The 15,910-nt window shown below is 41.3% G+C and overlaps 1 protein-coding gene across 4 annotated transcripts in view; it reads left to right on the top strand.

The window, feature by feature from the left end:
• RALGPS2 (Ral GEF with PH domain and SH3 binding motif 2) overlaps window positions 1–15,910 on the top strand; it is a 360,414-nt gene that overhangs the window by 142,487 nt on the left and 202,017 nt on the right. For all 4 annotated transcript variants that reach the window (XM_082265240.1, XM_082265239.1, XM_082265238.1 and 1 more), the window contains exon 7: window positions 9,159–9,285. In XM_082265240.1, coding sequence (XP_082121366.1) covers window positions 9,159–9,285 — 127 coding nt within the window. The remainder of the gene's footprint in view (window positions 1–9,158; window positions 9,286–15,910) is intronic.

Genomic DNA, 15,910 nt, shown 5'->3' with positions numbered 1-15,910 from the left:
GCCTTTGTACAGCACACAGGGGTGCATTGTGACTGTGCGTTCATTAGCTACAATATATATATATTTTTTAAATGTATGCATTTAAAAGAAGTTGTTCAGGTTGTGTTAGGGGCCCTGTGCTGTCTTCAGTCATCATGTTCCCACTTTTCTCTATGGCAAACCTTGGCAGCTTCCTGTCTGCAGTGGTTGTGGTGCCATAAGTCTTGGCTAACAGTTTGTTGTAATTGTTTGCCCTGCTGGGAAGCCTGTATACTTGCTTATTTAATGCTGGCTATAAACCTAATGATGTCACCATATAAACATGTTTTTATTTTTTTTTACAAATCTTTTACTGGGACATGATCAGAGCAACAAAGAAAATCTGGGTTTGTTTAAAGTTGAATAGGGTGCTCAATATGTTTCCAAACACAGTGGGGTGATTTACTAAAACCGAAGAGTGCAAAATGTGGTGCAGCTGTGCTTGGTAGCCAATCAGCTTCTAACTTGAGCTTGTTCAATTAGGTTTTGTCCAAAAAAAGAAAAAAAACAAAATAACTGAAAGCTGATTGGCTTCAATGCACAGCTGCACAACATTTTGCACACTCCAGTTTTAGTAAATCAACTACAATGTTCAAAGGGATACCAAAAGCCAAAATGGGGGTACACACTATAGGAAAATCGGGCAAATGATCGTCCGACTTTCCTCGTCGTTTCACAGCAAATCGGATCCAATGAACCAAAATTTGTATGAAAATTCTCGTACGACAAAAACTACTTTTTTGTTTATTGTTTCTGATAATGCAAAGTCTTTTCTATTTTTTTCTTGTACAAAAATAGTACGAAAACAGTACACATTAAAAGAAAATCGTTCATTTTTTTTTCCGTACGAAAAAATTTTAGAGTTTGCCCCTTCTAAAATGTTTTCTACGAAAACTCAGATTTGGCTGTGGAAAGTTGTGTACACACTATATGAAAATCGTACAAAAATTCTTTGGACAAACAACAAACATGTTCACCCGATTTTCTTATAGTGTGTACTAGCCTTAAGCTTAGGTAAAAAAAAAAAAAGCACAAATGATGTTCCATTTAATGCAAAACGTTCTTCGTGCTAGTGCCGGGTTTCATAGTGGAAATCTTATGTCCTCTGCCTCTACTTCCATACCCTGCAGCACCAGAAGATTATGGCTGCGGGGTATAGGAGTTAATAGAGCCAACGGACCTGTCACATGGACTTGTCAAATGTGCTATGTCCACCCTTTCTTCCCCCTTTTTACTTTCATAGAAGCTGATCTATAACTTCCATGACTGAAACATGATCTTTGACTGGAGGACGGGTGTATGCCTTCTCCATTCACAGATTGCGTTTAATCATGGAATGCTTTTAATTCATAGTAAAAAATATAGTACAGCTTCTATGAATGGCAGAGAGGGTGGAAAGTGCAGGCATAGTTGGTAGGGATAGACCGATTATCGGCAAGGCCGATATGCACTTTCCCCGATATATCGGTATCAGGCCCGGAACTGGCCGATATTGTCAATCTTTTTGTGACGTCATTCTGCCTTCTTAGGCTGCCTCCCTCGCCTTGGACAGCCTCATCTGGAGTCTGGACTAGTCTCGCGGGAGTGTATCACAGCCATACACCCACCCACAGCAGCCCGGTGCCAGCCAGCCACCCACATCCACAGGCCCTGTGCCAGCCAGCCAGCGGCCCTGTACCAGCCACAGGCCCTGTACCAGCTAGCCAGCCAGCCACCCACAGGCCCTGTACCAGCTAGCCAGCCAGCCAGCCAAAGGCTCTGTACCAGCCAGCCAAAGGCTCTGTACCAGCCAGCCAAAGGCTCTGTACCAGCCAGCCAAAGGCTCCGTACCAGCCAGCCACAGGCCCTGTGCCAGCCAGCCGTTTACCACAGGGTGCCAGCCAGCCGTTTACCACAGGGTGCCAGCCAGCCGTTTACCACAGGGTGCCAGCCAGCCGTTTACCACAGGGAGCCAGCCGTTTACCACAGGGTGCCAGCCAGCCGTTTACCACAGGGTGCCAGCCATTCACCACAGGGTGCCAGCCAGCCAGACATCCACCCCAGGGTGCCAGCCACCCACCCATTAAGCATTAAACAAAAATTAATATGTTCCATACCAGATGTGTCAAAAATTGTCTATTTTTCAAAATTTTAAATGTACAAAATATCGGCCGATACTTATACATTGTGACCAAAAATCACAAAAATATTGGTATCGCCCCTTAAAAAACCATATCAGTCTATCCCTAATAGTTGGCAAGCTTGATGAGTGGCTGTCGCAAGTCCAGCACTGGTATTCACCCCTGCATCATTGCAATATCACTGCTGCGGGGGTTATGGGAGGGGAGGCAGAGGATAGAAGATTTACACTATGAAAGCCTGCGCCAGCACAAGGGAAACTGCATTAAATGTAGGAAACTTCCCTTGATATTATTTATTTATTTTTATTTTTTTTAACATTTTTTACCTAATCTTTTGAAATCATTTGAAAGGTTTGACATTTTTCCTATATATTTTTTTTTTGTTTTTTAGATAAGCAAATGCAAGATTTCATATTGATGTAAGCTGTGTTTAGTGGTATTGAATTAGAAACCTTGTAATTTTAGTGTGCTTGTAAATATACAGTACATGCAACCCCACATCCAAAAATATTGGAATCCTGTGTAAAATCTCCATGAAAAAAAGATTGCAATAATTTGCCAATCTCATAAACCCATATTTTAGTTGCAGTAGAAAATAGAAAACATATCAAATCTTTAAATTTCAAAAATTTTAAAGGGGGAAAAAAAAAGTAGTTTTGAAATTGATGGCAGCAACGCATGTCAAAAAAATATGGGAAAGGGCAACAAATAGCTGGCACTAACCAGGAAGAGATGGAAGAACACTTTGCAACTGGTTAAGTTCACTGGCAACAGATCAGTAACATAATTGGGTATTAAAAAAGCATCTTAATGCCGGTTTACATATATACGAAGCGGGAAGCCTGCAAATCCACTGCGGGTTCCCGCATCGCCTTCATCTCGCAGGTAGTTCACACTGCCATATGCGATTGCTGGGGGTCTCAATACAAAGTTAACGACACCCCCAGATCAGTTCGCACATCGCAGTGCGAACTGTTAGTCCAGACATGAATCAGATTGCTTAGGTGTGAACACCCATGCGATCTGATTCTGGTGTGGACCCAAAAAAGAGTCTTGTGCAAGTCCTAATGCGATGCGAACTCAGCCATACAATCTGTATGGCTGAATTTGCAGCGCACAGACATCGCATGTGATTTTCAGAGCAGTACGCTCCGAATCACATACGATGTCTGTCATCGCACGTATGTGAACGGTGACTTAAGGAGCCAGCATGTCTCAGAAGTAAAGATAGGTAGAGATTCAGCAATCTGTGAAAAATTGCATCTAAACATTGTCAAGCAATTTCAGAATAATGTTCCTCAACGTAGAATTGCAAAGACTTTAATCATCATCTACAGTACATAACATCAAAATATTCAAGAATGTGAAGAAATCTGTGCGCAAGGGACAAGGCTGAAACACAATTTTGGATGTCCCTGATCTTCAGGCCCTCAGATGGCACTGCATTCGAATTTGGTATGATTCTGTGATGGGCTCAGGAATACTTCCAAACAATTACTGTGAACCAGGTGCAGGCATATCTGAACATGATTCAGAAAAGCTGCAGTCTTCGCTGGGCAAAAGCTTATTTAAAATGATCTGTTGCAGAATGGAAAACTGTTCTGTATTCAGATGAATCGAAATTTGACATTCTTTCTGGCAACTATGGGCGCTGTGTCCACCGAACTACAGAGAGGAGAGGGATCCTTCTAGCTTGTTATCAGCTTGCACATCTGGAAAGGCACCTTAAGTGATGTATAAAGCTTTAGAGCAGCATATTCTCAGGCAAGAATGGGACAACATTCCTCTCCCAAAACTCCAGCAACTGGTTGTCTCTGGTTTCCAGATGTTTACAGTGTTAAAAGAAAAGAGGATGCTATACTGTGGTAAACATGGCTCTGTCCCAACTTTTTTGAGACGTGTTGCTGCCATCAGTTTCAAAATGATCCTATTTGTTTTCTTAAAATGGTACATTTTCTCATTTGCAAACTTTTCTATTGCAAATAAAATATGACTTATGAGGTTTGCAAATCCAAATCATTGCGTCCCAACCACATTCGTGGTTCCCTCAATGAAGTGTAGCAGCCGACAGCACTCATGCAGCCCAAGACCATGACACTCCCACCACCATGCTTGACTGTAGGCAAGACACGCTTGTCTTTGTACTCCTCACCTGGTTGCTGCCGCCACACACGCTAGACACCATCTGAACCAAATAAATTTATCTTGGTCTCATCAGACCACAGGACATGGTTCCAGTAATCAATGTCCTTAGTCTGCTTGTCTTCAGCTTACTGCTTGCGAGCTTTCTTGTGCTGTGCATCATCTTTAGAAGAGGCTTCCTTCTGGGACGACAGCCATGCAGAGCAATTTTATGCAGTGTGCGGCGTATAGTCTGAGCACTGACAGGCTGACCCCCCCACCCCTTCCACGTCTGCAGCAATGCTGACAGCACTCATACGGCTATTTCACAAAAACAGCCCCTGGATATGCTGCTGAGCATGTACACCAACTTCTTTGGTCGACCATGGTGAGGCCTGTTAAACTGCTGTATGGTCTTGGCCACTGTGCTGCAGCTCAGTTTTAGGGCCTTTGCAATCTTTTTATAGCCTAGGCCATCTTTATGTAGAGCAACAATTCTTTTTTCAGATCCTCAGAGAGTTCTTTACCATGAGGTGCCATGTTGAACTTCCAGTGACCAGTATGAGAGGGAGAACACCACATTTAACACACCTGCTCCTCCCCCCTCACACCTGAGACCTTGTAACACTAACAAGTCCCATGACTTTGAGGAGGGAAAATGGCTAATTGGGCCCAATTTGGACATTTTCCTTCAGGGGTGTACTCACTTTTGTTGCCAGCGGTTTAGACATTAATGGCTGTGTTGTTATTTTGAGGGGACAGCAAATTTACACTGTTATACAAGCTGTACACTCACTACTTTACATTGTAGCAAAGTGTCATTTCTTCAGCGTTGTCACATGAAAAGATATAATAAAATATATACAAAAATGTGACAGGTGTACTCACTTTTGTGAGATGCTGTCTATCTATCTATCTATCTATCTATCTATCTATCTATCTATCTATCGTGCCTTGCGAAAGTATTCGGCCCCCTTGAACTTTGCGACCTTTTGCCACATTTCAGGCTTCAAACATAAAGATATAAAACTGTAATTTTTTGTGAAGAATCAACAAGTGGGACACAATCATGAAGTGGAATGAAATTTATTGGATATTTCAAACTTTGTTAACAAATAACTGAAAAATTGGGCGTGCAAAATTATTCAGCCCCTTTACTTTCAGTGCAGCAAACTCTCTCCACAAGTTCAGCGAGGATCTCTGAATGATCCAATGTTGAACTAAATGACTAATGATGATAAATAGAATCCACCTGTGTGTAATCAAATCTCCCTATAAATGCACATGCACTGTGATAGTCTCAGAGGTCTGTTTTAAAGCGCATAGAGAGCATCATGAAGAACAAGGAACACACCAGGCAGGTCCGAGATACTATAAATGTAAAATATTATCAGCGCTCAAAACCTCTAAGCGGCTAAAACACTCAGGTTCAAATACAAAACCAATGGATAAAATATAAAGGTCAAACAGTGTAGCTCTAAAATAAAAAACTCATAAAATACACTCAATAAAGTTCATAGATCAGGTAAAGTCCATGCAGACAGCCCTCAAGTGTGTGGTGAAAAATCCTGATGAGACACAAATAATGGAGCCAGGTGCAGATAGTAGCATGAAATCCTCACACAGCCCTCCACCTTCCAAAGTGGCCTCTCACCTCAGCTCAATAAATACAGGCAACAGGATATCCACTCAATTCAGATGAAATGCAAGCTTCTGGGACCCGAATCTCATGAGCCAAAAATACTTCCAGGCTAACTCTTCTCCATAGGTCATATAGATGGGAAGCATGAGAAACAAACAGCCCATAGTGTAAACCTGATTTAACTTTATTAGAATATAAACAAACATAGGTGGCCTCTTACTCTGTAGTAGATGCAGTGCAGCGTAGTAATAGTACAGCTCCGGCGGGAGCAACGAGACCTGCTCGGTCCTCACCGGGATCCTCAGTGACGTCAGACGCTAACTCCTCCCCCCGCACGCGCATCGCCTCCATGGGTGGAGGCTTCCTCAGCGGTCGTAGGGATTGGCCGACCGTCACCAGCCTACATAGCAACCAGTGCACACTGATTGGCTAGTTTCTAAGCTTGTTCCCATAGCTGCACAGGACGCCGAAACCCGGAAGTGATGGGAATACGGCTGCAACTCACAAGCCATGTCTTTTAGGAGGCAAAGACATTTAATAAAAAGGGCAAATAATAACCCATAGTGGTGTACAAACACCTAATACTGCTATAAAATGATGTAAAATGCGGAATAAATCCTGCTATGGTTACAATATATATATATATATATATATATATATATATATATATATATATATATAGTAACTATTGTATATATAAAAAACTGGAGTAGCGTAAAGACGCTGAAAACCTTCCGACACATCGGATCACATTTTAAATAATACTGCACCAGATACATAAATAACGATAAAATATAGGTTACTATAAAAACAAGTAAACACTTGCAGTTATAAAATAGCCACCTCAGAACACAATCTTAAAATACAAATAAAAACATAGCAGACGGCATATAAAAAATTACAGCTGTAATCACAGCAAAAGGTGGCGCTACAAAGTACTAACTTAAGGGGGCTGAATAATTTTGCACGCCCAATTTTTCAGTTTATTTGTTAAAAAAGTTTGAAATATCCAATAAATTTCGTTCCGCTTCATGATTGTGTCCCACTTGTTGATTCTTCACAAAAAATTACAGTTTTATATCTTTGTTTGAAGCCTGAAATGTGGCAAAAGGTCGAAAAGTTCAAGGGGGCTGAATACTTTCGCAAGGCACTGTATCTATCTATCTTTGTCAAGTGTCATAGCTATTGTATTCAACATGGGGTGTTGTACCTTTGGTTAGTGTACTGTTAGTTTATTGTACAGTATTAAAGTGGTGATAGTCTTTTTTTTTTTTTTTTTTTTTTTTTTTTAGCCAATTCTGACATTGCTCTTTTATATGTAAAAATCTGTGTTTACATATGCGGGCGTGACCTACTTATGCTTTCGTTTATTTGTGGAAGCACGAGGGAATGGGGACGTTTACATTTACATTTGTTTTTTAATTTTTTTTTTTTTACACTTCTTTTTTTTTCTTTTTTACACTTTCCTTTTTTACACTTTTTTCCTTCAAATTTATTTATTTATTTATTTGATCACTCCTTTTCCGATTACAAGGAATGCAGACATCCCTTGTGATAGAAATAGGGCATGGCCGGTCCTCTTTGCAGAGAGGTCTGGGGGTCTATTGGTCCCCCAGATCTCTCCTCTATGCTGAAAAGCCTGAGATCAAAAGAAAAAAAAAAAAAGATCTCAAGCTTTAGAGCAAAAAAGAAAAACCAGCAATGTTTACATCTGCAGATGCTGGAAGTGATGTTAGGATGACGCTTCCGGCCTTCGAGGGTCATAGAGATGGCCGGTAAACCACTGCTCGCGTGGACGAGACGGGAGACGCGCGGGAGGGGGCGTCCTCTCCCACTGCCTGTAAAAGCAATCAAGATGCTAAACAGCCAATATGAGGGCTTTTACAATGTAGACAATCGCCAGCTGAAAAAAAAGATATCTGAATGATGCCTGCAGCTGCAGGCTTAATTCAGATATCACCACTTAAAGTCCAGGACATCCTATGATGGCCTCTAGGCGGGAAGTGATAACAAACATGTTATACTTGCCTGCTCTGTAAAGTGATTTTGAACAGAGCAGCCCCAATCCTCCTCTTCTCGGGTCTCTTGCCGGCACTCCTGGCCCCTCCCTCCTGCCAAGTACTGGGTGCCCCCTCTCTCTCCTCATTGACTCACTGACTTGACAGCAGCAGGAGCCAATGGCACCCACTGCTGTGTCCCAGCCAGTCAGGAGGGAAAGTCCTGAACAGCCATCCTCACTGGATCGAGATGGGGCACAGGTAAGTATTAGGGGGGCTGAGGAGGGCTTCTGCACACAGTTTTTTTTTTTTTTTTTTTTTTAATCTCCATGCATAGAATGCACGAAAAAAGCCTCCTGCCTTTAGAACCACTATAATTTGCATTTTGTTGCTCAAGACTTTTGGTGTTTTTTTTTTTTTCTTTAAAATTAGTCTTTTATTTACTGTAATTATGGGTTAATTTGTCCTTGTAGACAGATTATGCTGTCATATTTAAGATGGTCTTCCAGTCCTCTAATTTGGCCCAGAATTGAAAGAACTTGTATGATTGAGTCAATGGCAGCATTGTTTGTCTGATTACAAAGAACTGTGTGCATTTTTCTTTAGTTATATTCAATTGTTTTAATTCTTCTATGGATTGTGGAAAGCCTGCATGGCTTAACTGCACAGGGCCATTGTGGGAAAATGCCATTTCAGTTCTTTGGTTTTCTGAGACTTTGCCAAGTGACAGAGGTGCTATATGGTGTTACAGAATTTTGGCTATTCCCAAACTATCCAATGGTTGAGGGGCTTACAGGTACAATCTTTTGAAAGATCTTTTCAGAAATGAGTGCTTAGATCACCCCAAGCATGCATGTCTGTGCCTATGGAGAGGAAGTGCTTCCAGAAACCTCCAGTAATGACTTGTCTTGAGGGCCAAAGCAAGCCAATCTGTCCTTTATTAGAACACTAACAGCCAAGGTGTTTTGGAACTCCCAAATTGTGAAAGCAATGTTGGTACCTGAGTGTGACCTGGTATTAGCTTTTTGTAGTCCCTGTAAAGCAGAGATGGAGTGTGAGAGGAAGATGCCGTTTAAGGAGCCAAAAATACTGCATGTGAAAATGTTGGGTTTAAGGTATATAGTGCAGCAAAAGCTATTTTTATTTATTTTATCTTTTTTTATGGGGGGGTTATAACAAAAACATTCCTGTTTTTGTCTTTTTTAGTTTTCTGAATTACATGGCCCATATGCCACCTAATATATAATTTTTGTATTTCAGCTTTTGAGTCGGAAAGACAAGACAACTTTTGAGAAACTGGAGTATGTAGTTAGCAAGGAAGATAATTACAAACGCCTAAGAGACTATATCAGTAGCTTGAAGATGACTCCTTGTATTCCATATTTGGGTAAGCTGTTAATGTTTTTCTTTTGTTATTTTATTATGGGCTATTTTATGTTAGACAGAAAAGTAACATGGTTCTCTGCTTAGCTTAAGATATGTCTAGGTGTTCATTGCTGTGGCACTGCTGACTGAATTTTTTTTCTTTATTATTTTTTTAATCTTGGCGTATACATGGTCAGTTAGGATGTGGGTCCAAATATATCACATAATGGCCATGAAGTCAGTGTGAGTAAATGCATTGTGAAGTTATTTCTTGTGGAGATAGTTTAACCACTTGACAACCAGAATGTTTTTCCCTCTTTGTGACCAGACCCTTTTTTTTTTGCTATTTAGCACTGCTCTAGTTTACGGACAATTGCACGGTCATTCAACACTGTGAGATAATTAATTTTCTATTATTTTTTCCATACAAATAGAGCTTTCTTTTGGTGGTATTTTATCACCACTGGGTTTTTTATTTTTTTAATATATAAATGAAAAAAGACACACGGAAAAACAGAATTTTTCTACTTTGTTATAAAATATTTCCAAATCTCTAATATTTGGTGTGCTCACGATATAAAGTTTAGTGTTTGACACTCCATACCTTCCTATAAAACACGTCTTATTTGACAATAGAGGTTGGTTATACTGCTTGAGCTAGTTATACATGCATAGAAATCCAGTTGGTTCAGCAGGGACCGGCTGAATTTCGATCTAAGTATGGGCAGGACGATTGTACCCAAGTAAATTCATGGATAGATTTTGGGTACAACCAGCCTGCTGGATTTTTCTACATGTGATTACTAAAAACGGCTATATCCGCTAGCAGTAATCATTGCGTTCTGCCAAACTGGAAGGCTCCCTGCACTCCCCTATCAATGCTGACTATGTTGATGGGGAAATTGAGCGGTTTTCTTTCCTAGCACCTGTGATGGAAGGAAAAAATAAATAAATTCATTGAATGCATCTTTTCTGACAGTAATTGTATACCTCCTCGATGTGGGAAACCCAGGGAAAAGTGGTTAACAGACTTCAACTTGGCTGTAAAGTTTAGATACACACAAAGTGCTCACCTCTGTTTGATGGGGGTGGGGCATGCATATAAAATTCTGGAGTTGGATTTTGTGGGCAACACAGAATCCCTTCTTTCTGAGTGGACATGTCACTAGTAACAATTGTCTTGTTGCTTATCTCCTTATGTAATATATTTTCATTTCCATAGAGTTTTTACATTTCAGTACAACACATTTTTGAAAAACAAGCCAGGTAATGTCAGATTGCGATGCATCAGAGTTTTTGGTTACAAGGTATCACAAGTCACAGAATGACTTGGTATGATCTTTGGGTTTGTTGTGACATATCCCATTGGTTGAACTTGGTTGAAATTTGTACATTGTAAAGTCCTTGCGATTCAGTAGCAGTGTGTTAAGATTTGGGGGTGTAGTTTAAATTTATTAGTGTAAACTAAATGCTTTTTTTGCAGCCTGAGGGCACATACCTAACTGTTCTCATCTGTCCCCTAGTCCAGCTCTACTGTTAAAATATAGTAGTTAGGAAAATTACAGTCTAACAAGTTTTGTTTGTAGTTAATTGAAGTGATTTTTAATCCATAGGAATGGCACAGAATTAAGAGGTAAAGGAAGAGGTTGTTAGAGAATAAGTGTGGATGGGGGATTGAAATAAGCTTCATTATATCGGTTGCTATATAAAACTATGGCCCTCCAGTTCAGGAAATACAATTCCCATCCTGCCTAGTCATGTCTGTGAATTTCAGAGTTTTACAATGCCTCATGGGACATGTAGTTCTGCATCAGATGGAGGGCTGTAGCTTGGAGATCCCTTAAGCCATTTTTTGTTTAACTTGCACAATTGTAAGCGTTGTGGGCCACCAGTCTTTTCTTATAGTTTGGCTGCAATGAAGATCTAGAAATGCATCCAGCATATGACATTCCCCTACAATTATTGCAGGTGTATATGAAGAGTGGGCATACACTGTCTAACGGCAAGCAAAGAGAACCATTCTGACCTCCGTTCGGTCATGATGATTGGATGGCCTTTTGGTCATGTTGACGTAAGATATGGGGGAAAATAACCATCTTGTTTTTCCTACTTGAGACATGTTTGAAAATATTTGTACAAGGCTGTACCAATCATTCCCTATCCTGTGAATAAAAAGGAATAGGAAGTCACAACTTGTGTTTGACGCTATAGCTACTAGTTGGTTTGGTCCGTAGGAAGACTAAGGCAAGAGGATGGGAAGCTATCGTTTTCACTTTTTGCCCTCAGTGAGGCTGCTGTGTCTTTGTGGCCAGCCTAACTATCCAGAGTTTTCTCTGAAAATACTACTGTATACACACATGCTGGCTGCCAGGAAGAAAATGTTGGATTATCATCCACATTGCGGTTAGAGCTACTCCTTAGGGGCTTTCCTTTTTTTCCTTTTTTTTTTTTTTGACTGTGATCTAGCCAGTCATCCTGTATACATTTCTCTTAGCAGGAATCCCCAGCAATACTCTGGGCTCCTCTTAACAGAGTTCTTGGCAACCACATGCAAGATGAATTTCTTCTCCTCTTTTCCCCCCAGTTTGAGCTGTGTTTCCCTTTGTGTATTCTCCCAGGACTCTCCTGGCTCCAGCATAACGTATCGGTTTTCTTGGAAAGGGAGGTCAGAAGACTTCTTCCTTGTGATTTACTCTATTTACTCTGCAGAACTACTTTCGTTGGAGACACTTGCAATGCTTTTACTGTCCTTTATTTTTTCAATTAAAGTAGCCAATTGTACACTATGATTAAAACATCCATTGGCACAATAGTGTGTGTATACAGTATCTCACAAAAGTGAGTACACCCCTTACATTTTTGTAAATATTTTATTATTTCTTTTCATGTGACAACACTGAAGAAATGACACTTTGCTACAATGTAAAGTAGTGAGTGTACAGCTTGTATAACTGTAAATTTGCTGCCCCCTCAAAATAACTCAACACACAGCCATTAATGTCTATACCGCTGGTAACAAAAGCGAGTACAATAAAATTTAAAATGTCCAAACTGGGCCTAATTAACAATTTTCCCTCCCCAGTGTCATGTGACTCGTTAGTATTACAAGGTTACATTTGGTGTTATCGCTCTCACTTTCTCATACTGGTCACTGGAGGTTCAGCATGGCACCTCATGGCAAAGAACTCTGAGGATCTGAAAAAAAAAATGGTTGTTCTAAATAAAGATGGCCTAGGCTATAAGAATATTGCCAAGACCCTGAAAGTTAGCTGCAGCATGGTGACCAAGACCATACAGCGGTTTAACAGGACATGTTCCACTCGGAACAGGTCTTGCCATGGTCGACCAAAGAAGTTGAGTGCACATGCTCAGCGTCATATCCAGAGGTTCTCTTTGGAAAGTGGACGTATGATTGCTGCAGAGGTTGAAGGGGTGTGGGGTCAGCCTGTCAGTGCTCAGACCATACGCTGCATTAAATTGGTCTGTTTCAAGATGCACAATAAGGAGGCACTTGAAGAAAGATGGGCTGCATGGTAGAGTTGCCAGAAGAAAGCCATTAAATACCACAAAGTATCCCGCTTACAATACGCCAAACAGCACAGAGACAAGCCTCAAACCTTCTGGCACAAAGTCATTTGGAGTGATGAAACCAAAATTGAGCTTTTTGGCCAAAACCATAAACACTACATTTGGAGAGGGGTCAACAAGGCCTATGATGAAAGATACACCATTCCTATTATGAAGAACAGAGGTAGATCGCTGATGTTTTGGGGATGTATGAGCTACAGAGGCGCAGGAAATTTGGTCAGAATAGATGGCAAGATGACTGCAGTATGTTATCAAAAAATACTGGAGGAAAATTTGCATTCATCAGCCTGGAAGCTATCCAGTTACAGGAAGTTCCAGTCTCGGCTGCCAAGTGGTCTGAATAGCTTTCAATCAACCATTAACTGCAGCAGATTGGAGGCCTAGCTGCCTGTAGTTGAGGAGGGAGACAACCTTCCTACAACATTGGGAGCTGGTGGTAACCCAATTAAAGACTCGGAGTAGAACCTGGCAAGATCAACAGGTATTGCACCCCTTGGAGCCTGCGCCTCCTGACCCTAAAAGGGGTTTAGGATTCCTGGAGGCGGGGTGTATGATCATGTGACTGCCGTGATTGGCTGTCACAGCGGTCTCATGATCGGAAAGCTCCTGATCGCAAACTTCAATTAGCTGCTGGTAACTGTGTCGGGGAGCATGCAGGGCACTCTTGGCACAGCTGTGTTTGCACTAATGCGTGCAAATATCTTGGTGCTCAGGGCCAGGGCCCACCTGCTAAAAGGCCACATATTTGCGTGTGGCCGACGCCAAGAGGTTAAAAAAACATTTACTCGCCACTATAAAAATAAATTCTGCACAACTACTTACAAGGCAAAAATGGAGCTAGTTGTGAATATACTTTACTATTTTGGTTTACGTACACATTGATTCAAACTGTGTTGTTTGTAATGGCTTACCTGTTGTACATAACCCTGAAAGGTGGCTTGTTTTCTGGAACAGGTTTCATGTCATACATACATTTATGAAGCATGACCTTTCTCAAAATACATGTCCAAAAAAGCAAGAGACACTGATTTTTGATTGATAGGAATTCTTATTTTAGTAAACCTGAGACATGTAATATGAACAAAGCATATCTCTCTATTGCAGGGATAGGCAACCCCCCCCCCCCCCCCACACACACACACACACACACTGTACTTTCCTCTGCCCCCCCCCCCCCACTGTATTGTCCTCTGCCCCCAAAGAAGTGTCCCCTGTCGATTTCTCATTATAATGCCCCCCCCCCCTCGCTGTAGTGTCCTCTATCCCCGCTCCAACAGTGTCCCCCCTGCATTTTCACAAAAAGGTGATGGGAGGGATCTCCAACACACAGCCTGTGATTGATCACCTCAGCTCTGTTCCTGTGTGATTTATGAAGGGGGAGCTCTGCAGAGTGTAACTTCAGTTCTCCATCCCTTTTTTTTTTTCCTGACAGCTCAGACAAGCTTTATAAATTCTGCAGTTTGAAAGGATGTAGAGAAGAAAATATGGCGAATAAACAGGTACAGCTTATGTAGGAAGAATTGTTCTGTATAGCACAGTCACTTCACTGGGTATATGTATAGGTTTAAGAACACCATTTTTAACTCTGCCTATTGTTGTCAAAACATTTTATTGAAGTAAAGAACATACATAGTGCAAAAAAAAAAAAACACAGTAAGGGCATGTAAAGGGGCCCTTCGTAATGAACCAAGTACAAAGGTTATACATATGTAAACAGCATAAGACACGTAGAGAACATCAAGGGATCACAGGTAAACCCAAATGGGGTACATAACATAATGGTGCGGTTAACAGAGGGCCTGTGGGAACCCCAAGTGAACGTGAGCCCATCTGAGGGGTCCGCAGAGTAGGGCAACCTTCCAAATGGTGAAAACCGGAACAAGAAGGTTATAAATGAAATAACAAAGTGGTTCCCCCAATCCTGACACCCCTTAGAGGGAACTTTCTGTGTCAAGGAATAGGGGATCCACGTCATGAAAGTAGGGGATCCGGTACGTACATCTCTGAACATGGGCTCCGTAATCATTGTCAGTGGGGGCAGAGCCGCCACAGAGTGCAAAATAGAGAACCCTGAGTAATATATGGGGGGGAATGATAGCGAGGGAGGGAGTGAGTAGGGGAAGGGATGGGGGAGGAGGGTGGGGAGAGGAAACAAGTAGGGGTAAAAGGGGAACACAGAAGGGAGGAAAGAAAGAGGTTGTGGAGATAGCGGCATTACACTCGAGCATAAGACAAGCACTAAGAATAACTCTGCCTATTGTTTATATACAATGAATTGCTAAAATGTATAAATAGGTTAACATTTATTTACAGTGAATAGAACATGACGAAAGTGCAAATAAGTATTTTGGTAGCAATAGGTACTCTTGTGTGCCTGTACCTACTGCCTCAACTGCAGGGATGTTTCCTCTTGTCACGGGATGGCAGCTCTCCAGGTTCAAACATATTCAGCTGTGATCTTCTAAAGAGGAGAGGCCACTTGTAAATGCTGAAAAGTATATCTCTGCCTATGTATTTTACAGAACTGTATGGCGATCTTTTTCTTTTTTTTTTTTGTTAAGCTTGGGGATTTAGATGTGGACATTTGGGAAAAGAAAAGTGCATACGGGAGTTTACTAGAGCTTTCCTATGGCAACACTTTCTGTTCATGATTTCTCCTTCCTGATTACTCCTGCCCACAATAGGCTGGCTGTACACTGTATTTATTTATTTTTTTACCTTTATTCCACTGAACAAATTCCTCCATCTACACCAGTGGTTCTCAACTCATGTCCTCAGGACCCACTAACAGGCCAGGTTTGCAAGATAACTGAAATACATCACAGGTGATATTATCTGCTGCTCAGTGATTGCAGTATTCTAGTCTGCATCTTCCCAAGGTAGTACTCAAAATTTGGCCTGTTAATGGGTCCTGAGGACAGGAGTTGAGAACCACTGATCTACACAAACAAGGTAGATGGCGGAATCCCCACCTAAACGTTTTTTTTCCCCCAGAACATTGTATTCTAACAGCTACGCCCACCCCTGTCAGAATATACTAAATGGGGAAAAAATGTCCA

The sequence above is a fragment of the Pelophylax lessonae genome (genome assembly GCF_965119305.1).
Source record: "Pelophylax lessonae genome assembly, chromosome: 8".
NCBI classification, from domain to species: Eukaryota; Metazoa; Chordata; class Amphibia; order Anura; family Ranidae; genus Pelophylax; species Pelophylax lessonae.
This window is presented reverse-complemented; position numbering and strand designations above follow the sequence as displayed.